Genomic DNA, 24,395 nt, shown 5'->3' with positions numbered 1-24,395 from the left:
GGCTTGTGGGATCCTCCCAGACCAGGGCTCGAACCCGTGTCCCCTGCATTAGCAGGCAGATTCTCAACCACTGCGCCACCAGAGAAGCCCTCATATAAAGACTTTTTAGGCAAGAAATATGAATTCAGAAAACTGAAAACTAGAGATGTTAGTTACGAACATTATTATGCGTTTTTTTTTTTTAAGTTTCTCAGCATAGAGTTTTTCATGGCCACGAACATACCTAGACGTGCATTTACTGAACTTGTTGTTCTAAAATGCCCATTTCACTCCCCAGAATAGCTACTGAATATAAATCTATTTTAGGAGAGAAAGAAGTTTGAACAAGGGTTTTCCCTGTGGTGCAGGGCAAGCCGTGTCAGTGTTATAAGAATGTTGGGCGGGGTATCAATGAACATAGACTAAATAGCTAATGTCACTCCATATAGCACAAAACAACATAAATCAGGAACTAAATTTTGTAATTTACTTATTGATTTATTGATTGATTGATTGATTGGTTTTTGGCTGCATTGGGTCTTCGTTGCTGCACGCGGGCTTTCTCTAGTTGTGGCGAGCCGGGGCTACTCTTCATTGGGGTGCGTGGGCTTCTCACTGCGGTGGCTCCTCTTGTTGTGGAGCACGGGCTCTAGGTGCGCGGGCTTCAGTAGTTGTGGCACGTGGGCTCAGTAATTGTGGCGCACGGGCTTCGTTGTTCTGCGGCATGTGGGATCTTCCCAGACCAGGGCTCGAACCCTTTTCCCCTGCATTGGCAGGTGGATTCCTAACCACTGAGCCACCAGGGAAGTCCCCAGGAACTAAACTTTTAAAGATAATTGTTTATCTTGAGTAAAACTGACATAGTGGGGACGAGGAAATGTACAGTTAAAAATGTGTATGATAATTCCTAAGTCTGTACAAGGCTTAACTGTTTATTAAAATTTTTAGTGATACTGTTTTACTTAATTCTTAAAAATTTTCTGAGGTAGGTAGTATCATCCCCGCTTGAAACGTTGATCCCTAGAGAAACACATAAATGAAATGTTCATTGTGTAATTTACGCAGATGCTCCGTTTTCTTTGGCCGGTGGGTATGGCTCCCCTACTTTGAAGAAGAGACCATCTTTTCCACCATCTGCTCTCTGCAGGAGGCCTGGGGAGTGCCTTCCACCCGATGGAAGGAAGGATGCCAGGGGAGGGGAGGGGAGGGGCAGATTTCAGGAGGCGTAAGGAGTCTACAGAGGTTTATGGAATCTGTACAAACCTCTCCCATTGGGCTCCACTGTGAGTAATCTATTAGCATCTTTCAAACAAGGCTGTTTTGTAAAAGTATAATGTTTGAAAGCAGATATATATTTCTGGAAAAGTCAAACTTAAAAATTAGTATTTTTACTGTACCCTATGGACCATCTGGCGTAGAATTGTGTAAATTTAGTCAACAAAGGGAAAGGCAAAAGAAAACAGGGAGGCCAGCTAGAAGGCTGTTGCAGGTGGTGGCTTGGATGATAGGATGGTAGCAGCGGAAGTGGTGAAAAGCGCTCAGATCCTCTTTGGGGTGTCCCGAGACCAAGTTCAGTGTTGGCAGCAATGCCCCAGCACCAGCTGGGGGAACCACCTTCCACTCAACTCAGAGCCCTCAGGTTAAGAGCTCAGTCCTACAAGACTGCTTCCCTCCCGGCCTCAGAGACCAGGCACAAGCCCCGGCTGTTACCTGGGCTTCTGACCCACCAGCTACACGTGGGAGGTTCCAACAATTCCCTCCGATTTCGGCTGGCAGTCATGAATACAGGTTGCTACCTGTGCTCTGACCCATGGTCCCCTCCTCAGGTTCCATTAATTTGCTGGAATGGCTCAGAGAACTCAGAGAAGCATTTTACTTACTAGATTATCAGTTTATTATAAAAGGATGTCGCTCAGAACAGAAAGATGGATGCACAGGGCGGGATATGGGGAAAGGGCTCCAGGCTTCTGTGCCCCATCCAGGCACGACTCTCCCCAAATCTCCACATGTTCACCAACCCAGAAGCTCTACGAACCCCATCCTTTTGGGTTTTCATGGAGGCTTCATTACATAGGCTTTATTGGTCAAATCATTGGCCATTGACGTTAGGTTCACCCACCTGGTCCTCTTGCCTCCTTGACGGGGCACGGGTGGGGGGGAATACGGGGGGCAGGAGGGGTGACCAGAGACTTGAAAGTTCAAACCCCCCTCACCTGGTTGGTTCTCCTGGCAAGCAGCCCCCATCCTTAGGTGTGGCCAAGAGTCATCTCCTTAACACCACAAAAGACACCCTTATTGCTCTCATCACTTCGGCAATTCCAAGGGTTTTAGGAACTCTGAAGAAACAGGATGAAGACCAAATCCATATTTCTTACCATAAATCAGGATCACAGATTCTAACCCTAGTCTGATGGTAGAGCCGAGATAAGGTGGGATGCGGGGTGAAGACACAGGAGAGAAGCAAAGAACAACTCCACACGATGGGGTCCATTTACTGAGGAAGCACAGGGTAAGGTTACAGAGAGGGGGATGGTGGTAGCGTGTAAGTTGGAGGGGGGTCACTAAAGGAAGGAACGCGGACAGAAGATAGATGAGGTCCAAGCATGGACAGCCTGGAGGTGGGGTGGACCCAGCAAGCACAGCTAAGGAGAAGCATCTGTCCAAGTGGGAAGCAAGTCTGCAGAGCCTGGTGTCAGCTTGGAGACAGAAAATGGACTGTTAGATTCAGCCTTGAGGGGTGGGGCGTCATCGGGGACCTTCGTGCTTTACGTACACGCTAATTATTTCCATTAGATTATCTCACTGTTCCCCTCAAAGTAACTTTCTGAGGGATTTTTCATGACTACTCCCAGTTTCAGCTACTTGGTCACACTCTTCATACTGGCAAGCCATTTTAAAATAAATAACTTATACTATTGTTTCTTGACCCAGATGAAGTCTTCCACCCATATAAAATCTGAATGAGGCTGAGGGTCTTATCTGACTATTAAGCCTACTGAACGGATAATTGAAAATATCAACCAATACAGGCGCCATTTCTCAGCTAGATCCCCACAAAGCGTTCCGAAAATTTCCCTTAATGGCTGTTAAATGGTGCATTGAATAAATATGGAGCTGCAGGAGAAATTTCTGTAAAAAAGAGCCTTAAGGATTCTGGTTTGAGGTGCACATTAATTCTAGTGTTTCGGGGAAGGCGTGTTTTTCTTCTAACAGTTCTTGTTAGCTCACCTTCTCTTTCCTGTGAAGTGCCTTCCTGTGGGTCCTTTCTTGAGCGCTGAAACAAAGCAAATCCGCAAGCATTCAATATAACAAGATTAGGGAAGAGGCACGTGGTGCTTTGTCGTCAAACGCTAGTAGCTGTAGACGTTGTCTCAGCTTTTTAGGGCCCGTCACATTTTTTGATTCGGAGGAATCCTTTTTACAATCTCAGTAGGAAAGGACCCTTCATTGCGGCTTCGCCCGCAGATGCCACTGCGGAAAGAGTCCTTGGTGCCGTGTTATTGAGTTGTCCCATGGAATCCTAGCTTTCAGTCTGGATCATTACTGCTGATTCACGGTTTTACCTAGGAAGTGGAAAACTGTGTGTGTTGACTCTGATTCACCAGCCCGCAGTCAGCTGTCCCGGGCAAGCGCTGGTTTCCAGGAGACCTCCCACCCTTTAACTGGGGTGACCTCAGACCAGGAGCTTTGGGCGCAGAGGAGTTGGGGTAATGGTGTTGTAATTTGTGAGTCTAGTCAGATGGCGGTGGTTCTCAAGTTTCGCACTGAAGGGAACACTCTCATCCACTAACAGTCTCATCCACTAATTTAGTAAGAAACTGTGCTTATAACATAACCATTCTTCTTCTTTTTTTTTTTTTTTTTTTGAATTTTTAACAAAGCTAGCCATCTCTTTTCCCATATTTGGGCCCAGACAGAACACAGCTCCATTTTTTTTTTTTTTTTTTTTTTTTTTTGGAATTTTTAACAAAGCTAGCCATCTCTTTTCCCATATTTGGGCCCAGACAGAACACAGCTGCTACTCAGGGTTTGCCTGAAACCCTGAAACTCCGGGAAGGTCACCTTCAGGTTTGAGCCTTGACGTGACAGCTTTTAAGCGCTAGAGGGTAAACATAGTTCCCTTTTCAGCCTGGACGGTCGCTGGGATCAGCTGTGTAGACAAATCAAGGTTTATTCCATTGCCATGCTCTCTGAGTAAGCGCCGCTCAGTGTTAAGACACGACATGAATACACTTGGCCACTTTCCCTAGGATTTCTCACTTAAATATATAATCTGCCTCACCCACACAGTATTAAAACATCTGTTCTGGAGTAGTAATGCAAGCATCTGATTTTCTTTGCTGGCTTTAAAATCATTTAAAAACATAACCCAGATAACTTTTGGGACAGATTCAGATAAGAGCAGGGGGAAAGGAGGAAGGAGCGTGCTTAAATGAATTGTTCCAGAGCATTCTTGTGTCTTTACAGCACTGCCCGTCAGTCGTTCCTGGCAGAAATTTTTGTCTGCAGGCCCCGTCTGCTTCTTAAGCTCTTTAAAAGGCAGCCCTATATTCAATATATCAGCTTGACACGGTGTAACGGAGACTGGAGACACCTTTCAAAGTGATGTAAAGCAAGGCTGCAAGGCTGAACTTTTCTTTTTTCTTCTCTTCCCACACCTGGATGATTACTTTGTTGTTCTTTTGTTTTTAATAACTACAACAGTAAAACCTAATCCGCATTCCTAACCCTTCTGTTAGGTATAAATGAAGTGAAGCCCCCTTATCAGTTTGAAATGTCCTGTATGCCTTGGCTAGGAAAGCTGCAGCATAAATCTCCGTAGGCCCTAAACATTTTGCAGCAGTTGCTATGCTACTCAAGGTAAACATTGGTGTGTGTGTATTTGTCCAGGGAAGGTTCATTGTCAATGTTACATTTTTAAATTTGCACTCACCGCAGAAATACTAATAGAAAGACAAGCTGCGGTTTTCTCGAGCTGGGTATTTATTGTGGAATTATAAGCAGTTCGGATAGTACTATTCCAAATAGGAAGTCAGCTATTCTTTTTCTAAAGAGGAAGATGATAATTAATGCATGAGGTATCTAAGTAGCCGTAAGAAGATACAAAACCACTAAGATGTTGATTTTTTAAATGAACCTGGAGAAAAGTCAACAGAGAAACTTACTTGCTGTCTTGAGCCTGTAACACTGATTCATCCTGGCTCTTACTTTGTCCAAACGCATGGGCTGCCCATTATGTTTCAATAATAAAAGTAGAAATATGTTTGTTTTTCAGTTATTCTTTCACATTAAGTACCCTTTTTATGGTCCACACTCACCAGGATTTGTTTGATCCTTGCTGAGTTGCTTATGTGATTCGTAATAGCAAATTCTCAGTTTGGCTTTGTTTTGGCAAAGGGAAAAAGTCTCTTCTGTGAAACAAAATACTTGGTTTGTAAAGGTTAAGCTTCCCAAGGGCAAGAATTTTGGTCGGTTTTCTCACAGCACCCACATGATGGGCTTTTTTAATAAATGTTTGTTAAATGATTTAATGGACATGGTATAATATTAACCTTCGTTTGCTGCTCTGGTCGATGTGAAGTTGGGAATTCCATGACAGCATGTTTTAGTGTGCCAGGGCTGCTGTTAACAGAGTACCACAGGCTGGGTGGCTTGCACAACAAAATTCATTTTCTCACAGCTCTGGAGGCTGCAAGTTGGAGATCAAGGTGTCAGCAGGATTGATTTCTTCTGAGGCCTCTCTCCTTGGCTTGTAGACGAACACCTTCTCCCTGTGTCTTCATGTGGTCTTTCCTCTGTGCGTATCTGTGTCCAAATTTCCTCTTTTTTCAAGGACCTCTTCTTACAAATTTCTTCTTCTTACAAGCCCAGAACTGGGATTGCTGGATCAGATGGTAGCTCTATTTTTCATTCTTTGCTGACCTTCCATACTGTCTTCCATTGTGGCTAAACAAAGTTATATTCCCGCTAACGGTTCATAAGGATCTTTTGGAAACGACACCAAAAGCACAGCAACCAAAGCAAAAATCAAACAAGTAGGACTTCATCAAACTAAAAAAGCTTCTGCACGTCAAAAGAAGCACTCAGCAAAATGAAAAGGCAACCTGTGAAGTGGGACAAAATGTATGCCAACCAAGTACTGGACAAGGGTTGATATCCAAAATGTATAAAGAACTCATACAACTCAATAACCAACCAAACAAAACAAAAATCCAGTTATAAAATGGGCAGAGGAACTTAACAGACATTTTTCCAAAGAAGGTGTACAAATGGCCAACAGTACATGAAAAGATGCTCAACATCACTCATCACCAGGGAAAAGCAGTTCAAAACCACAGTGAGGTATCTCCTCACACCTGTTAGGATGGCCGTCATCAAGAAGACAAGAGATGGCAGGTGCTGGCGAGGGTGTGGAGAAAACGGACCCTCTTGTATCCCACAGTTACATGGAATTCTTAAATGTAAAAGCTGGAAAGAATCTTAAAGGTCACTGGGTTTAAGCAGCCATGCTTCACAGAGGGGAAAACTGAGGCTCACATGGGTTACGGTATTTGCTGAAATTCCCTCTCCTGACGTAGTAGCTTCAGGAGTTAAGTGCAGGCTCCCCAACTCCTGATCAGGGCTCTTCGCTCGTGTCATGCTGCCACTCAGAATGACCCTCACCAAGGAATTAAAAAGACCGCATCTTGTATAGGATCACTACACAGGGTCCTGACATTCTAGAAATGGTTTGACAGCACAACTCATTGCATAGAGATTTCAGAGCTCTTCTCTCCTCTTTCAGGATCTGTCCTTACCAAGTCATATAGCCAAAAGGGTCTAGACTAGGATTAGGTTGTAACCCAGGTTATTGCCGCTACACTGAAGAGAATAGCAGGAAAGCTTTTCTCTGGCTTACTGAAGTAGGACTATTGGTTTACTTAGCTGTGTACATTTACAGAAGCCAAGAAACACTGCTTTTTGTTTCTGAACATTGGCTTCCACTAAATAGCCAGCACAACCCATAGCTTAGTGATAAGCATCTATTTTCATGGCAACTGAGAGAGCTGGGGAGTGGGGAATAGGCAAATCCAATTCAATTCGAGGCACTTAGCCCGATCGTAAGTATTTTTACACAGCAAAGATATTGGTAGAATTTTCTAGACACTAAACATGAGAGCAAAGCCTCTAGGCTTGTACCAGCAAGAGGAGTTCTTAGTTAGAGGAGAAATTAAAGCTTAAAAAAAAGTAGAAGGTATTTTTCCCTCTAACTTTTTTTTTTTCCCCAGTGCCCCCCTTTTCTCTGAAAAATCCCTTTAGACAACTTAGAAAAGCAGAACTTCAAACGTGAGCAACTTGATTGTTCCTTGAACCAGTGGGTGGGTGACAGTCATGAGGAAGCCCTTAAAAAAGAAAAGCACTCCTTCCTCTGTTCTGTCCCGGGATTGAATCTTTGAATCCAGAGGAAGTGAGTTAATTCTCCCCTCCTGTTTCTTTTGGGTGGGGACTGCTGTGTGTGCGCCTGTGTGTATGTGTGTATGGGGTTATCTTTTTAAAGCATTGTCTTATTTTAATTTAAATATTTAAAAGTGTGGAGATTTATAACATCAACCAATTATCTGCATGCAGTAACGTTTGCCAAGTTGTCTTTTTCCCTTTGTCATTTGAGGGGATTGATATTCTGATAGTTCATTGAACCCAAGATGGGCATATTCTGCTTGTCCAACATTACAGACTTATTGTGTTTTCTTTTTCTGTATAACTACTTTAAACTTTATCTCAGGGGTCCTCATTTCAGTTGGAACTTTTCATTGCTCTTGAAGGAATGCTCTATACATTTCCAACAGACGTGGAAGCAAAATAAGCCAACCCCAGAGCATAAATAACAATTTTATATCATGCCTACAATATACATCTGCACTCTGACACTTTAATGAATACTGTATACTTTTTGTATAGGCTTTCTATACACTTACCCTCTGTGTGCAGATTGACACATTTGATTTGTTTTGTATCATCACAGTCATAACTCAGTTATCCTTTGAGTAATACTGACTCTTTTCACTTTACATAAACATACACATTTTGGCTTATCGTTTAAAAATTTGCAAAACCGTTGCATCAAGTTTTTCACATTATAAATTTAATCAGTGTTAACCAAATTGGCTAAATTAGTAATGAACACTTTTATTAGAGAATTGCTTATTTATATCCATACTGTACTTATCAGTCATAATAGTACTCTCTATCAAAGCAATATTGCATTTCTTGGACAATTAAAAACATTCTGGTAGTAAAGAGGAATATATTAAATGTGCTTTCTACTCTTAAAAGTTGGATAGAATAATGGAAAAACATCTCAGTGCTAATATTTTAGCCAGAGTCTTGACATTATTGAAAGTCGATCTTTAAATCTTTAAAATAAGAATGAAATCAGTGTTGATCCATTTCTGAGGATTATCCTCTCTAAACCCCACTACCACCATGGGCAAGTGGGGCTCGGGACCCACAAAGCCATGAGTCCCAGCAGGGGCTGTGTCTGCCCCAGAGAAGGGATGTCCTTTTTTTCTGATTTTTTTCTGAAAAGCAAGTACCCTCTGCTTTTCAAGCCATGTGTCCACAGGATAGCCTGGAGAGGGTCTTTTCCAAATTGACCCAATTGAGGTGTTTGGGGAAGCAATGGCCCTGTTACTCGGGAAGGTTTCATGGATGGATTGGGTTTCAAGAAAGGCTGTTAGAAATGGTAAAGATTTATTATGTGGATCACAAGATGGAGAGTTTTGCCTGGTGGTGGGGGGCAACAACAACAGTATGGGGAGAAGTGCAAGGTCAAGGTCAGAGGAATATGACATGTGCAGCAGCCAGTGAGGAGACTAGATTGATTGGGACAAAATGTGCCTGTCTTTGATGAGTGGAGGATTAGATGCGAAAGGTGAGCGAAGGTCAGGTGGTGAGGATTCTGAGTGCAGGGAAAGGAATTCGGATTTTATCTTCCAGATGAGAAATCACTCTAGGCATTTGTCCAAATTCATCCCGTGATCAGCGATAACTTATTTTAGGTAGATTAACCCAGGGTTATGCAGCATAGAATAAAAGGAATAAGAAAGAGTAAAGGCAGGGAGACAAAGTTAGAGACTGCTAAATATAGTCCATTGTTTTCAGGGTCTACCCTGTATCTGAGTAATGACAATGAAAAGGAAGAGCTGATATGATAGTTTTTTTAATTATAGCAAATGTTATCATTTTTACCTGATCTCTAGAAAGAATCCATACTTATTATAAAAAGTGCTGAAAATATGGATAGGTATAAGGAAGAAAATGAAAATCACCCATTCTCATTAAAACCATAGATGAACACTCCACATTTTAGGTGCTTTTGATTTTTCTTTGTTTTGTTTCAACGTATGTATGTTGAAATCATGGTATAATAATGCTGTGTTTACATAGCTTGGATTTCTTGTCATTTACTACATATTAGGCATTTCTTTTTTAATTAAAAAATCCTAGAAGACCTCATTTTTTTATTGCAGTATAGTTGATTTACAGTGTTGTGCTAATTTCTGCTGTACAGCAAAGTGATTCAGTAATACATATATATACATCTTCTTTTTTCAGATTATTTTCCATTATAGTTTAATACAGGGTATCGAATAGAGTTACCTGTGCTATACAGTAGGTCCTTGTTGGCTAGTCTATTTTATATGTAATATCGTGTATCTGTTAATCCTGAACTCCTAATTTATCCTCCCCCTCCGGCCTGCTTTCCACTTTGGTAATCATAAGTTTGTTCTCTATGTCTGTGAGTCTGTTTCTCTTTTGTAAATAAGTTCATTTGTGTCATGTTTTAGATTCCACATATAAGTGATATCATATGGTATTCGTCTTTCTCTTTCTGACTGACTTCACTCACTATGACAATCTCTAGGTCCGTCCATGTTGCCACAAATGGCATTTCATTCTTGTTTATGGCTGAGTAGTAGTCCATCGTATATATGTACCACGTCTTCTCTATTCATTCATCTGTCGATGGACATTTAGGTTGCTCCACATCTTGCTAGAGGGCCTCGTTTTTGTTGTTGTTGTTGTTGTTTGTTTTTGTTTTTTTGCGGTACGCGGGCCTCTCACTGCTGTGGCCTCTCCCGTCGCGGAGCACAGGCTCCGGACGCGCAGGCTCAGCGGCCATGGCTCACGGGCACAGCCGCTCTGCCGCACGTGGGATCCTCCCGGACTGGGGCACGAACCCGCGTCCCCTGCATCGGCAGGTGGACTCTCAACCACTGCGCCACCAGGGAAGCCCGAAGGCCTCGTTTATAATGCCTGTCCCACTGTTTCAGTTTATGACTGCAGGGTCATTAACTGTTCCACTATTGTAAATTTAGATTGTGACCAACTTTTTGTTATTTTAAACATTACTATAATAAACATCAGTCAACGTAAATGTTTTATTCCATACTGTTCCCTTTTCTTCTTTTTCTGCAGATAAACAAATAGATAAATTTAAAAAATTAAGTGGAGCATTTGTTCCTGTATTTATTTTGCGTTTTGATTTTAGTTCTAATCTACCACTCCCCACTTTTAGTCCACTTTAAAAATTGGGGAGGGAAGGAGGGTGTTTCTTAATGGACTTTTTCTGAAATTATTACCTCCTTTTGGTGCTTGCCTTTTAAAATGGTGTACTTTAATCCATTGCTCTATACGTGAGCATTTAGGTGGTTTTCAGTTTTTCTCCCTTTCAACACTGTGATGAATTGATATTCATGTGCACATATTTCCATGTGTGCAAATGAAAGGCTGTAACCTCAAAAGTGAATTACAGGGACATGGGACATATCCATCTTCAACTCTAGTATCCTATGTGCATCAGTTACATCAACTACAGTGATACCAATATATACTCACTTCTGCAGGCAGACCAGAAAAATTCCAATTTACCCACACCCTTGGCAATCCTTTCCTTTCAATGCTCGCCGATCTCCTGTAAGTGAAATAGTATCTCTTTTTTTGTATGTGAAATATCTCATTTTGGTTTGCATTTCTCTGATAACTAATGAATTTTAGCATGTTTTCATATGTCTAGTGGCCATTCAAGCTTCTTGTCTGGAATTTGTCTGTTTTCTATTGAGTTTGTTTTTTTTCCGTGTACTCTGTCCTGTGGCAGGTATATGGTTTGCCAAGGTGTTCTCCCAGTGTCTGTATTTTAATTCTGTTGATTACAAAAAATTTAGGCAAATTTATCAAAGTTCTCTTTTATGGTTTGGGTGTTTTCTATCTTGATTAACAACGTCTTCTCCCACGTCAAAGCCTTTAGCTTTTCACGTATATATTTTTTTCTTATTCTTTATGGGTTAATTACTTTACATTACATCTTTAATTCCTCTGACACACATTTGTATAACTCCCAGGTGATTTTCCAGAATGAGGAGGGTAAAAAGTTGAAAACAAAAGAAAAATTTGGTAAAAACTCTATTAAGGCTTCCGTTGTTAAGTTCATAACTGAACCACGGAGGCATCTTCTGTTTTGTGTAAACAACAGATACCCACATCTACCATGGTTTGTGGTAACGGAAGTGAATGTCTTGCCCATTGAAAATCTTTTCCCACAGAAACTCCGTCCAAGTTCATCTGCATGAAGTCTTGGCAAAGTAGTTTACTGCTCACTGGGGTTGAATACAACTTCACTTGCAGGTGTTTTCGGTCTTAGTCTGCCTATCTAACCTCGTGCGTGAGGCCAGAAGGAACACGTCGTATTTTTAAAACGGTTTTGCCGTCTGACACTGGATTCGTTTTACTTTCAGCAGTTGACAGAAACTGTGAGTCCTTCCGTGCTACCCGCTGCAGCTTTGCCGCTGGACCTGCTTAACAATGCTGTCACTGCCTTTAGCACCTTGGAAGATCTTATTCGGTATCTTGAACCAGATAGATGGCAGCTGGACTTAGAAGATCTATACAGGCCCACTTGGCAGCTGCTGGGCAAGGCTTTTGTGTTTGGAAGAAAATCCAGAGGTAAGCTCTCTCTTCAGGTTAGACCTTCATTTAAGTTTCTTAGCAGCTAATGTTTCAGATCCTTCTGCCATACCTTCTGATGAGGAGAGTTTAAAATTCTTCCCCGATAAGTTTAAGTAATCCACCTTCTTAACATTTGAGCATATTTACATATTAAATAAGAATACATATAAAAGGAGGGTTTGGAAGATTAAAAGAGATGCTTTTGCTGAAAATTCCTGTTATTTATTTAATTCGGAAATATCATTTTGATGAAGTCCTGTGCTACATTTCACAAGAAACATTGCTTATTCAAACTTAATATTTGGGGTATATTGATTCAGAGATTCAAGAGAGATTATCGTAGCTGCTAAACCAGGTTTAGGGCTAGAAAAGGGGAAAGCTGTATTAAAATCTGTATCCACCATGACCCCATGAGTCAGGATTATATCAATGTCCATTTCCTAAGCCTGGAAACTTTTCTAAATAATACGAAAAATAACAATGGCTCCCCAGAAAACAGAAATGTAGTTTCCAAGATAGAAGTCACTGTAAGAAAATAATGCTCTAAAGGAACTCACACCATGATAATTTTTTCTATGTAAATATGCTTCTGAAATGATCACTTTTGATTCTATGAGCACATCTCCCTTCAAGAGTGAAAGTGTTGATAATTAAACTTAATTCCACATGGTCAAGAGATTGGAGATAATGTTAGCCGAATCTGTTCTCAGGTCAGGTAACTTTCCTCGTCACCCTAAACTTGGAAAGCATCCCTCTCAAACACAAATGAAAACGTAACTGGGTAGTTATAAAGCCCTCAGACAATCTGCTTCAGTCTGTCAGAAACTTTGAAATCTACCCAGGGTCCCTTTAGAGAAAGGAGGACAGTCTGCAGAAAGTCTGTAGAAAGCACAGTGTTTCGTTAATTTGAGCGACTCACAGGGGCAGATTGCATCAGACTGGTCAGAAAGAAACCCGATTCCTGCCCTCTCCTGCTAAGAGTTGCAGTCCTTCTGATCAGGACTTACATCTCAGCAGATCATGTTCGGACTTGCCCAGCACGGTGTTCTGCTGGACCAGCAGCCCTGGTTTCCTCTCAGCGATATTGGAAATTGCTGTTCACGTCCAGAGGCAGCTGAATCTTGTCCAGATGCTGAAAACGGTTACATATTTATAGGACCTGATCGTGATAAATAACTCACCAACAGCAACACTTCCCTTCCCTCCCACTTAGGAACGGGAAGATGAAGATTTGCAAGGCTGGCTGAAACGCCCCTGAATAGAGCCTTTGTTAGCAAATTCGAGGTAGATTATCCTCTGGATCTGTAAGAAGCGGAGGGAGTCAACCGGACTGAGCTCAGATCTAGTTTTTTGACAGCCGATCTTGGGATACGAGCCTGAAAATCTCCCCTCTATCCCTGCCTTTATGCCTGTACCTCTCACGTGGTGCTCAGTGAAGATTTGGCCGGAGGCTAGGGTGTATTTAAAAGGCCCAGCGCTGAACCAGATCTTTCAAATATTCATTTAACACTTTCCAAATTGAAGCCCTTTGCAGTTTGCCAAAACTATTAACTTTTTAAGCGTACAGTAAGTGTGAGCACAGCAGTGCATATTTTTGGAACTCTACACAAACTAAAATGCAGGTGTGGGATAACGTCTCTATAGACAAAACCAACTCCCCCCCACAGGAGTCTTTCTACAAAGGAAGGAGGAGTAAAACATTTAAAAGCTTCTAATTAGAGATTGAGATAGATTTTCCACAGAATAAACATATCACAGCGTTACCACATTCATCTTAGAAAGACCACCCTCAGATTGCATTACGTTAATAGAATATCCTTGGGCTGAGTGTCTGAAAAGAATGAACACTGACAAAGTAAAATGTGATCATAATTTTTTCCAATCAGTATTATTCTTTTTAGGAAGGCTTGCAATATTCATGAATCTGAACAAGAAAACAGGCATTAGAAAAACAATTTTTATTGACGACAGGCTTCAAATCTTCATTCTTTAGAAAGACAAGCTAATGCATGTATTGTCTTAGGAGGTTGTTACGAAAAGGAAATAAAGCATCTGAAGGCTAAGTTTATACTTTACAAATATTTGTGACACCAATCATAGTCACGTGACTTATTCTAATGATGCTTAGATGTGTTTGAAGCCCTAGAAGTAGGAAGCATAAATTTCAAATAACATATGCTAAATGTAAAGTCCTTACTTGTATTTTTAGCCCAGAGGGGACTGTGTTAATGTCTTTCCTTTTCTTTATTTTCCCTTTCTTCCTCTGGTTCAGCGTGTTCATTCATACCTTACTACTACAGAAAAGAAAAACCCATATTTTTTAAGTCAGGCTTAACTAGTACTTAAAAACGGCTTTTGACTTTTGTGTCAAACATGATAGATGAGTGGAAGCTAAGTTGAAAGTCTGTTTAAATTTTCACATTGTAGCAGGTATCATAACTTGGTTCACTTGGGAAATCCATCTAACCTTTTATTGTGGTTAAGTAAACATTTTAAAGCTAACATATACAGACTCATTTTCTAGTTTCATGAAATAGTATGTTTAAAACTCTTTAAGGTAGATGAATATCCTTTGAAAGCTTAAGAGCTTCATTCACATTCTAAAGAAGTATAAATCTTAAATAAGCATTAAAAACTTTGGCAACTGGCTTTTGGATGTGTGTGCCTGTTTTAGGTTTTCTCTCTCCTTGCCTAGATGTTAACTTCTAGCGAAAAGATTCAAAGAAGCTCATATACAGCTTTGACAGCGAAAGAGCATATATAGACATAGGTTAGGGTTCGGCAAAGTGAAATGAGGTAAAGTACGTGACATCATTTAACCTAATTATCTCATTAATTTTATTAGAGATAAGCCTCTCTTTAATGGCCCTCGAAAGAATGAACTCTTTTCCTCTTAAATATTTAAAAGCTTTACTGTCACAGGGTCATTTTTCAGATGAAAGGGAAATCTTTAGATACTCAGATAAAACAGTGATTTTCTCTTGAGTTGGAAAAAATAATTTCTAGCTGAATAAGATGTTGAAATGAACTCATTGAATTAGCATTTCCTCCGTGTTCCCCTTACTTGACCAGGGTTTTAGTCAACCATATGGTTTACGTGTGCTTATAGTTGACAATTGCATTTGCATAGGCTGTAATATATTTCTTGAAAATACTTACATTGGCTTCCTTTGACATTTTAGAAAAACTTGACCACATACCCAAGAATAACCTAGCGAAGAAAACAAGCCTTTGATTCTTAATTACCGTGTCACTTTAAAAGTATTTCAAAATGTTGGCACTTAATTTTTAAGACTGGGTTATGTAGTGATTATTATTATCTGAAGCTATCTTTAACCAGAAAGTATTATTTATAATGTAGCCAATATTACTGAAAAGGTATTTAACCAGATTTAGTATATTTTAGATAGCATTCCTAAATTTTAATAAAAACTTTGTTTTTGAAAGAAAAAAGCTCTGATGAATTATATGTTATTCCAAACTTCAATTTTATTGGAATTGCTTTGATTTGAATATTTCTAGGGGAAAAAAGGCAAAGCTATAAGGCAGAAATTAAAATCATAGTAGAATTGCTTATCCTAATAATTATCAGCTACCTCATATGTTATATATAAGCTCATGTTAAACACGATGTGTTATTTTGATATAATTTAACTGAGGCCGTGTCATTTTATAGTTAATAACAATGGTTCTTTAGAATATACTGCAACAATCTGATGAAAGGATATTTGGTTTGGTCTTCACATGTAGGTACTCTCTTAAAGAAGAGTACTCTCTTAAAACACAGCATAGTTAACCAAGTTACTAAAAGAATAGAGACAGTGGTTATAAATTAGACATTTCTTCTGCCCTTCAGGAGAATAGAAATCTGAAAAGGAGTCTAGTTAAAGCTCAATTTCCAAGTCCAAAAATTCCTCAACGCGCCAGAAGCAGTGCTTTCCAGCAACTTCTGCTCCTTTAAAACGTGTCTTTTTCCCCACCCCTGGTCCACTCAGCCGTCTTCAGAAATTCATTTGCTTCATTTCCTTTTCACACTCTATGATTCTTGTTGCCAGGAAGATTATAGAAGGTTCTGTCAACAAGTGTCTGTTCGTGGTTCTTCATTCATTGCGGGAGCTTGTCATCCTTCTAAAAATCACATCTGTTTTTTCATCAAAGCTTTCGTTTTACATTCTATTCTTCCCTCCCACGCCCCCCTTGTTTACTTTTTTTCCAAAGGTTAAAAGGTGTAGCCCCCTTTTTCTCTAGAAAGTTTCCTGTTTATAGCTGGTAACTCTCCTGTAGGCTCCATCCTCAACACTGCACAATGCCGTCCTTGTCCCTTCATCCGTCCCTGGGTCACAAGGAAGCTCTGTTTGCCATAAAACGGAAAGCCCAGCCTGCGAGCTGCATCGCCCTAAGACCTAGTTAAATAATCGGGGTCCTTATTGGGGCGATGGTTCGGGAGATGTCTAGATTTCTGTATGAGAGAGAGAGAGCGCGAGGGCGCTTGGTGAAATCACAAGGCTCAGAGCGTGACCGCCTCTTCCTCTGCTCCCCTGTGTGCCGTGCAGTGCTGGGCCTGAACCTGCTCAAGGAAGAGGTGCGGCTCTATAGCTGCACGCCTCGCAACTTCTCCGTGTCCATCCGGGAGGAGCTCAAGAGGACCGACACCGTCTTCTGGCCGGGCTGTCTCCTGGTGAAGCGCTGCGGCGGGAACTGCGCGTGCTGCCTGCACACCTGCAGCGAGTGTCAGTGTGTCCCCAGCAAAGTCACCAAGAAGTATCATGAGGTACGGACAGCCTTTCCCTTCCCGAAAGGTGACAGACCAGCCTCTCTGAAGTGGATTTTGGTTTAGAAGGGAGATGTCATCTTCACGAAAACCAGACCAGACAAAACCAAGGTTTACCCAAGAGCTCAAGTTTTCCTTTATTATTATTATTTTAAATTTATTTATTGCTTTTTTGGCTGCGTTGGGTCTTTGTTGCTGCGCGCGGGCTTTCTCTAGTTGCGGCGAGCGGGTGCTACTCTTTGTTGCGGTGCACAGGCTTCTCATTGCGGTGGCTTCTCTTGTTGCGGAGCACGGGCTCTAGGCAGGTGGGCTTCAGTAGTTGTGGCGCATGGGCTCAGTAGTTGTGGCTCGTGGGCTCTAGAGCACAGGCTCAGTAGTTGTGGTTCATGGACTCTAGAGCGCAGGCTCAGTAGTTGTGGCTCGTGGGCTCCAGAGCGCAGGCTCAGTAGTTGTGGCGCACGGGCTCTAGAGCGCAGGCTCAGTAGTTGTGGCGCACAGGCTTCGTTGCTCCGTGGCATGTGGGATCTTCCTGGAGCAGGGCTCGAGCCCGTCCCCTGCATTGGCAGGCGGATTCTTAACCACCGTGCCACCAGGGAAGTCCCTGTTTTTTAATTAGGACCTTGAACTCAGGAAACCAGACATCAAGGATTTAGAAAGCTTGTCCTCTGATAGCACATCATGGGTACCCAGTGGAGGTTTTCTGTCTCATACAAAAAAGAAACTGTGTTTTTCCAGGGGGAAAAATGGTGAAACTTTTCACCTCTTCAAAATACGAAGGGAAAATATTTTAAAGACAAACTTGGAGGTAAATTATGGTCTATTTTGGAGAAAATAAAGCTCTTTAATATTTATTTTTCCATTTGGGGCCATTTGGGCACATAAAATCCAAGGGACATATTCATAATTATACTTTCTGTTATTTCATCATTTATATCTTCCTCTTATTCATGGTCCCCCCAATAGTATGTTAAGCTTTTTATGGATTCTTCATCCTTCCCTTTATTCCATGGAATTAAGGACAGTACAATATTAAATGTTAGTAATTATTGTTTTTCAGAGCCTTGGGGGCCTTGAGTTTATACATTTCAAATTTTCATTATCCCCGGTGATACCCAACCCCCTCCAGTCCTCCCCAGAATCACCTAGCTTTCGTACATCCGGAAGCAGTCCCTTCTTGATGGCTCACCTTCAGTCTTTACAAAATGTCTTTTACAAACTTTAATTTTCACAAAACCAAACCAAAATCTACCTCCTGACTTCATTTGGATATGGCTTCATTCATTTTCACTTTTTTCTGCTAAATAAAAGAATAACACAAACTAAATACAATAAATGAAATGATTTTTCCTGTGAGTGAAGACGTCGGTGAAACCCTAATCTGTTGGGTAAAATCTGAACAGGTAGCTGCACTCATGTGATATGGTTGCCCAGCTCTTCCCCAATATTGTGTTGGCAGTTGATTAAGTGGGAGAAAAGCACTGGATTCAAGACAAGGTGCCTGTTTCCATCCTAGATCTACCATTAACTTGTAACCATCCACAGGACACTTAACCTTTGTAAAATATGTGCAAACTATGATAACCTCTCAGGTTTTTCCTAAAGGTGTTATTCTCTGACAATTGTTAGATGGCAATTTTTAGAAGATGACATCCAAAACTGGCAGTCTGGGATTAAAGTAGGACATTTGACTGCCCTCCTCATATTCCACTTTCGTTTCTACACCACACACGTCTAAAGATCCTTTGTGCTGGGAACGGCCTGCACTCCTGTTCAGGAGGAGGTCCTCGGGAGCTTGCGGGAGCCCCAGCTCCACTCTGCCCAGAGGATGGCTTGTTGCTACTCTAAGAACTGGGAGTCTAGTCAAGAAAAAAACCCTTAACGTGGTAGTTCCGTTACCAAACCAAACTCGGGTCTGCTTGCTGGGGCAGTAAAGCTGCTGAACCAGGTCATGGTGAAGGAAAGTACAGTATTCATTGCAGGTGCCAAGCAAGGAGACCAGGCAGCTAGCGCTTAAAAGACCCAAACTCCTCAAAGGCTTTCAGGGACAGGATTTTAAAGACAGGGTGAGGTGTGTGATCAGCTGGTGGACACTCTTCTGATTGGTTGGTGGTGAGGTCATCGGGAGTCCACATCATCAACCTTCTGGTTCCAACCGGTCTGGGGTCTACGTGCTTGTGGGCAGCATGCAGTTCACTTCTTCCATCTGGTGGCGGCTTCAGTATCTGCAAAACAGCTCAAGGGACCTGACTCAGAATATCATCTGTAGCCCGTGAGGAGGAACTAAAGGTCCTTGACTTTGCTTAATGGCTAAACTGTTATTATTTTGTCTTGCCGTACTGTTTCCTTTCTTTCTGTGTTTTCTCTTTTCTCTGATTAAATGACTAGAGTTTTTCCACGGACAAAAGACAGGCAGAGGACATGCGGCCGGGCGGGCGAGGTGGTCTGCTCTGGGAAGGCCTCCCAGAGTCCTGCTCAGTGACAGCCCTAAAGCGCATGAAAGTTAAAAGGCCTTAAAGGGTCGGCAGATGTTAGAGTTGGTTGGCATAATGTAAAAGAATAGGGTGAGAGTAGGAATTAAGCTGGGGTGATCTTTCCCCACCTAAAATCATTTCATTTTGAACTTTCTAAAGCAAAGCAGGGACTTACTAAGCAAAGTGTATCTGGGGACCTGATTTAGCCAACAAGTCTTGGGCTTATGACTCACCTTGCTCCAATCTGTAAAACCCAGAGCTTTTCTAAACAAGTTTATCAGATGCTGAGTTGGTATCATGCTTCTGGGGCAGCTGATTCAGTCCTCAGATCAAGTGTATCCTCCCCCATCCTATACTTGTAAATTTCTTTTCAAATGCCATTAGTTTTAGGGTTCTCCGGAAAGTTGCCCCAGAACGTGCAGTATCTGTTTTAAAGTCTGAGATAAAGTTCTTGTGCAGGGAAAGGCCATGGTCAGTGCTTGGACACTCACTGACCTTCCAGAACGGTATTGATTCAGCCTCTCCAGTCTTCAGGTGGGGTCGATTATATGTATTACCTGCATGTCCACACTTACAACTTCGCGTGCTTATCTAATTGTACGACCATGTAGTGCAAGTTTCCCACAAATATCTCTAATGTGTGTGTGCAGAAATATACATGGTTACCTATTCCACATTTCTCGTAGATATCTCCAATCCAATCATCTCAGTTCTCTTCTATGGGAATTACAAATTTTTCTGTGATAGCTATTTTGTTAACCATCAAATTACCCTATGAAAAAAGGATTACTTGTTTGGTGTAATTCATGATTTCTGGGGCCTAGATTTTTCTCAGTCTTATATTTTGGAAGTAAGTTCTGAGTCTAGTACTACTCCTAAATAAGTGAAAGTTTTTGAAAACATAGTTCAAAATAGTTCTTAAGTCATCGAAAACCATTAATCTGGAACTAAAGATTTAACTCATTCAAAGTTAAGCCCATCTTGGGCTTTAATTCTTTTTGATGGTCATTGCTCCAGTTTTCAGTTTAAAGATTATCCCACCTCATGGACAAGGCAAAAGCAAAGATAGAGCTTAGGAGTTTAAATTTTTCTCTCTTCCATCCAGCTCTATTATACCAGCTTCCCTGCATATTAAGCTGACGTGTGTCCATTTGTATCACTACAAATATAACTGAGTTATTCCCTCTTTTGCTTTCCTTTAGCATTTTCCTTGAGTTTTGTTCAACCATTGTATCAAAAATAAGTTTACAGACTTAAAAGTCCCATAAAATATAATGATATTACTGTAGTAATGTTTTGGTATAATATTATAGCATAATAGTATCATTAAGATTGATTCTTTGTATCAGTCACCAGATACTCTTTATCGGAAGCCATTTTAGCCAAAAACAAAAAAATGTTTTTTCTTCATTTCCCTGTCTCCCAAATAGGAATTCTCAAAAAAGCAAGACAGGAGCTTTACATACATATAAACTTAGATGTTACCTCTTCCTTGAAACACTTTTGAGTTTCCTGCCAATCCCAGCATAACTCATTCCTCCTCTGTGCACGTGTAGGACTTTAAAGATATCTCTATAAGATAACTTTTATTATTTCATAATTATTATTGATTTGTATTTGTTTCTCCCAAATTGAGAACTCAGAGTAAAGATCCCATCACAGTGTAGCACTCAAGAGCAGGGACTCCAAGGCTGGGCATCCAAGGTTTGAATCTGACATTTGTGACTTAGAGCAAATTACTTCGTCCCCTGGGCCTCGATTTCTCCATCTGTGTGTGAAGTGAGCTGTCACCGCTCGTGCCTTATTATGAAGAAGGCTTAGAACGAGGTCTGGCACATTTCAAGCCCTCAGTATATGCTAGCTATTGTCTCACTCACCTTCACTTCCTCCCTGTTCCTAGCCTCATTAAAGTATGGCAAATGATCAGTAAAGATTTAATGAATTTGCCCAGAGGTAGGACGGTATTCTCTTTCTGGCAAAAAGATCTATAGGAGACTCTGACAGAAGAAACAGATTGGCTCCTTTTTTCGATTCTTAATCAGCATGATGAGTTTCACCTTGTTTATATCCTTGTCTATTTAGTTTCACTTCTTTCCTTAACACGTAGTGTTTTCTTGCTTAGATCTGTTTGTTTGGGAGAAATAAATATACCACTCAATTGCTTTATTCTAGTAGTGAGCCCCATCACTCAAGGTTCTATGCCGTCCAGAATTTTGGGCATCATTCCTTGATGGGTCTTTCTGTGCCTGATCTGTTCTGTCCGCAGTCTCTGGTTTTAGCTTTTGCCTGGATTATTTTTCCATGGACTCGTAATCTTAGTTTGAACCTCTTCCTCGACATTTCTGTGAGATGTCCTTCTACCTTGTTTCTTTTCTGTGTCATAAGCTATGTCCTAAAAACCAAATTCTCTTCTTTAACATTATCTGGGACCAGCTGGTCATCTTCCAAGTCTCTCTTTGTCTCCCAAAGTCCAAACTTTCAAAGGGAATTAAGAGGGAAAACACTAATTATCACCCACCCCTCCACACCATGTACAAGACCTTAAGGTCACTGGAACATTATGAGATTCTTCTGCTATTTGTAAATATCCACAGATATCAGTGGATGAAGACTGGGCATGGGGCGGGGGACGTTTATTTGGTGAACGTATGTTGCGTAAGCACCGCAGAGGAAGGAAAGACTGTAGGATTGCAGCCTGGTGTCATCGACTGTCAGGACTGTATATGGCGGCCTCTCTGACCATTACCCTTCATAGTTATTTTTCCCCTGCCAACTGGGAAAATGTATACAAGTGGACACAGGATTTAAAGACATTGTCTAATGCCAATATCGCAGTGTATCTCCACCCAACCTCATTCCAGAAGCCATTTGTAGCGCGAGTGTGCTACTAAGGTATAGTGCCAGCATCTTAAGAGAAGTTGGTTTTGACACCGCCTTATGTTGGTCAAGAACAAGAAATCAGTACCAACCCATCATCTATATTCAATACTCATTGGGTTCAGTTTCACATTAACATAATGGTCTTAGGAATTTTTATTCTGGAATTGTAAATGTAATAGAGAATCTTTAAAAGTTTACTGTTTCTCATCGTTATCATAAGATTTTGCAGTTTATCTCTCTAGGAAGAGAGTTACTAAATAAATAGACTGTATGACTAGTAATATTCCGAGTCTTGATGAAATTAGTATCCATCACTGCAACTTTAATCATTTCTGTTTGGCAGAAGTACAGATACTGGCTGTGTCACTCATTCTCTCTAAGCTTCTGTTCACTCACATGTAAAATAGGGGTAATAACTGCAAATTACTTCATAGAATTCTTGTGAGTTAAAGTACGTAAAAACATTATTAGAGCGCCTGGCACTCCATAAGCATTCAAAAAATGTTAGCTAATTAACCTTCGATATGACCACATACTCCAAATGAGGGACCATCCTCTGTTTTTCTTTTTTAAATCTTCAAGTAAGACAGTCATAAAACCTGACCTTTGCCTTTTTGGATTCATGAATATTTCCAGCAACGGTATCTTTTAGAAGTTGCTCTATGAGGTTATCCGTGTCGGACCCAGAGAGCAGAGAAACTGGACGACTTCCTATTATTGTGTGCTCTAGGCTTTGTTCATAAGCCAAAGCCACATAATTTCTAAAACTTTACCGTTTCTGTCATAAGACCTAAAATGTAATAATACACATTGAGTGGTTAGTTCTTATCAGATACGTCAGGTAGTCTCTTATAGAGTACATAGCCGTGTCCCTCCGTCACAGTGTGAAAAGGGTGAGTTTAGTATCAGTGTCCGTTGTGCTATATTTCTGGTTAAGAATCTCAACCATCCAAATTGCAAATAACTTCATTTAATAGAGACATTCTTGTTATTATCGCCAAACCATCTACGGTGCACTAGGACCCAGCTGTAGAAAGTTAGCTGTGACCGAGGCTGATGTCTACAAAATACATGTAATCCGTCTCATCAAGTTGATGGAGGACTTGACCTTTAGCCAAGGGCATTAATGAGTGGCGTAATTGACTCAGACTCATCTGCAGACCATGTTTCTTTTCACAGCATCGCAGTACTTGCCTGCCTTGCTTCAAGGATAAATATTTGCTAAGTGTGTGAATAAATGAATGAGTGAAAGAAACCAACAAACAGAAAAATGAATTGCACATTAGTGGTTCCAAGACACCTAACCAAGGTGGAATTCTTTCTAATACAGTTAGGTGCATAAAGGAAAGCGGGCGTGGTATGGTGGGTCTTTCCATTTAAGGACGGTTCTTTTTTTTTTTTTTTAATTTATTTTATTGAAGTATAGTTGGTTCACAACATTGTGTTAATTTCTGCTGTGCAGCAAAGTGATTCAGTTATACACATATATACGTTCTTTTTCATCTTCTTTTCCATGATGGTTTATCCCAGGATACTGAATATAGCTCCCTGTGCTCTGCAGTAGGACCTTGGTGTTTATGCGTTCTATTTGTAATAGTTGGCCTCTGCTAACCCCAGACTCCCACTCCATCCCTCCCCCACCCCGTCCCCCTTGGCAACCACAAGTCCGTTCTCTGTGTAAGGACTGTTCTTTATTCTGAGCAGCCTCCTTCCAAATCGTTGGTATTAAAAGGTCCTTCCTTTCATACAGTGATGATGATCATTTGTGATTTCTCTGAGGGGTGGGGGAATATGTTCATCCTGCCTTCAGTAGTTAAAAATTAAAATGTGTAGGTCACTGTTGGACCCCGAGATTCTGGTCTGAAATTGACCTTGCCCATGAAATCAGAAGTTGCAGACGTGGCCTGCTTTTAAAGGTGGTTTCCATCGTTCCCTTTCAGGTCCTTCAGTTGAGACCCAAGACGGGAGTCCGGGGGCTGCATAAGTCGCTCACGGACGTGGCCCTGGAGCACCACGAAGAGTGTGACTGCGTGTGCAGGGGGAACCCCGGGGGATAACGCCTCGCGGTGGCTCAGGGCTGCCACTGCGACAGAACTCGTGCCTTATCTCCATCCACAATCCCGGCTGGCTGTTGGTTCCAGGGCCCTTTCATCTTCAGGATTTACAGCGTGTTCTGAGAGAGGAGATACCGCGCAGAATTAGGGGTTGTGCAACGGCCCTTTGAAGGAGAGGCCCCACGACAGGAGAAAAGTCCTTGCCGGGGAAAGGATGAACCTTGTAGATTCCTAGTTAGTGGCAAAGTCCCCACG

At 41.3% G+C, this 24,395-nt stretch overlaps 1 protein-coding gene across 1 annotated transcript in view; it reads left to right on the top strand.

Moving 5' to 3' along the window:
- PDGFC (platelet derived growth factor C) overlaps window positions 1-24,143 on the top strand; it is a 218,289-nt gene extending 194,146 nt beyond the window's left edge. Inside the window, exons 4-6 of the mRNA XM_007461873.1 lie at window positions 11,754-11,961; window positions 16,518-16,735; window positions 24,027-24,143. Coding sequence (XP_007461935.1) covers window positions 11,754-11,961; window positions 16,518-16,735; window positions 24,027-24,143 — 543 coding nt within the window. The remainder of the gene's footprint in view (window positions 1-11,753; window positions 11,962-16,517; window positions 16,736-24,026) is intronic.
- Window positions 24,144-24,395: the final 252 nt, after the last annotated feature.

This window comes from Lipotes vexillifer, unplaced genomic scaffold (assembly GCF_000442215.2).
Source record: "Lipotes vexillifer unplaced genomic scaffold, Lipotes_vexillifer_v1.1 scaffold214, whole genome shotgun sequence".
NCBI classification, from domain to species: Eukaryota; Metazoa; Chordata; class Mammalia; order Artiodactyla; family Lipotidae; genus Lipotes; species Lipotes vexillifer.
The sequence above is the reverse complement of the archived record's forward strand: the minus strand, read 5'-3'. Positions and strand labels throughout refer to the sequence as shown.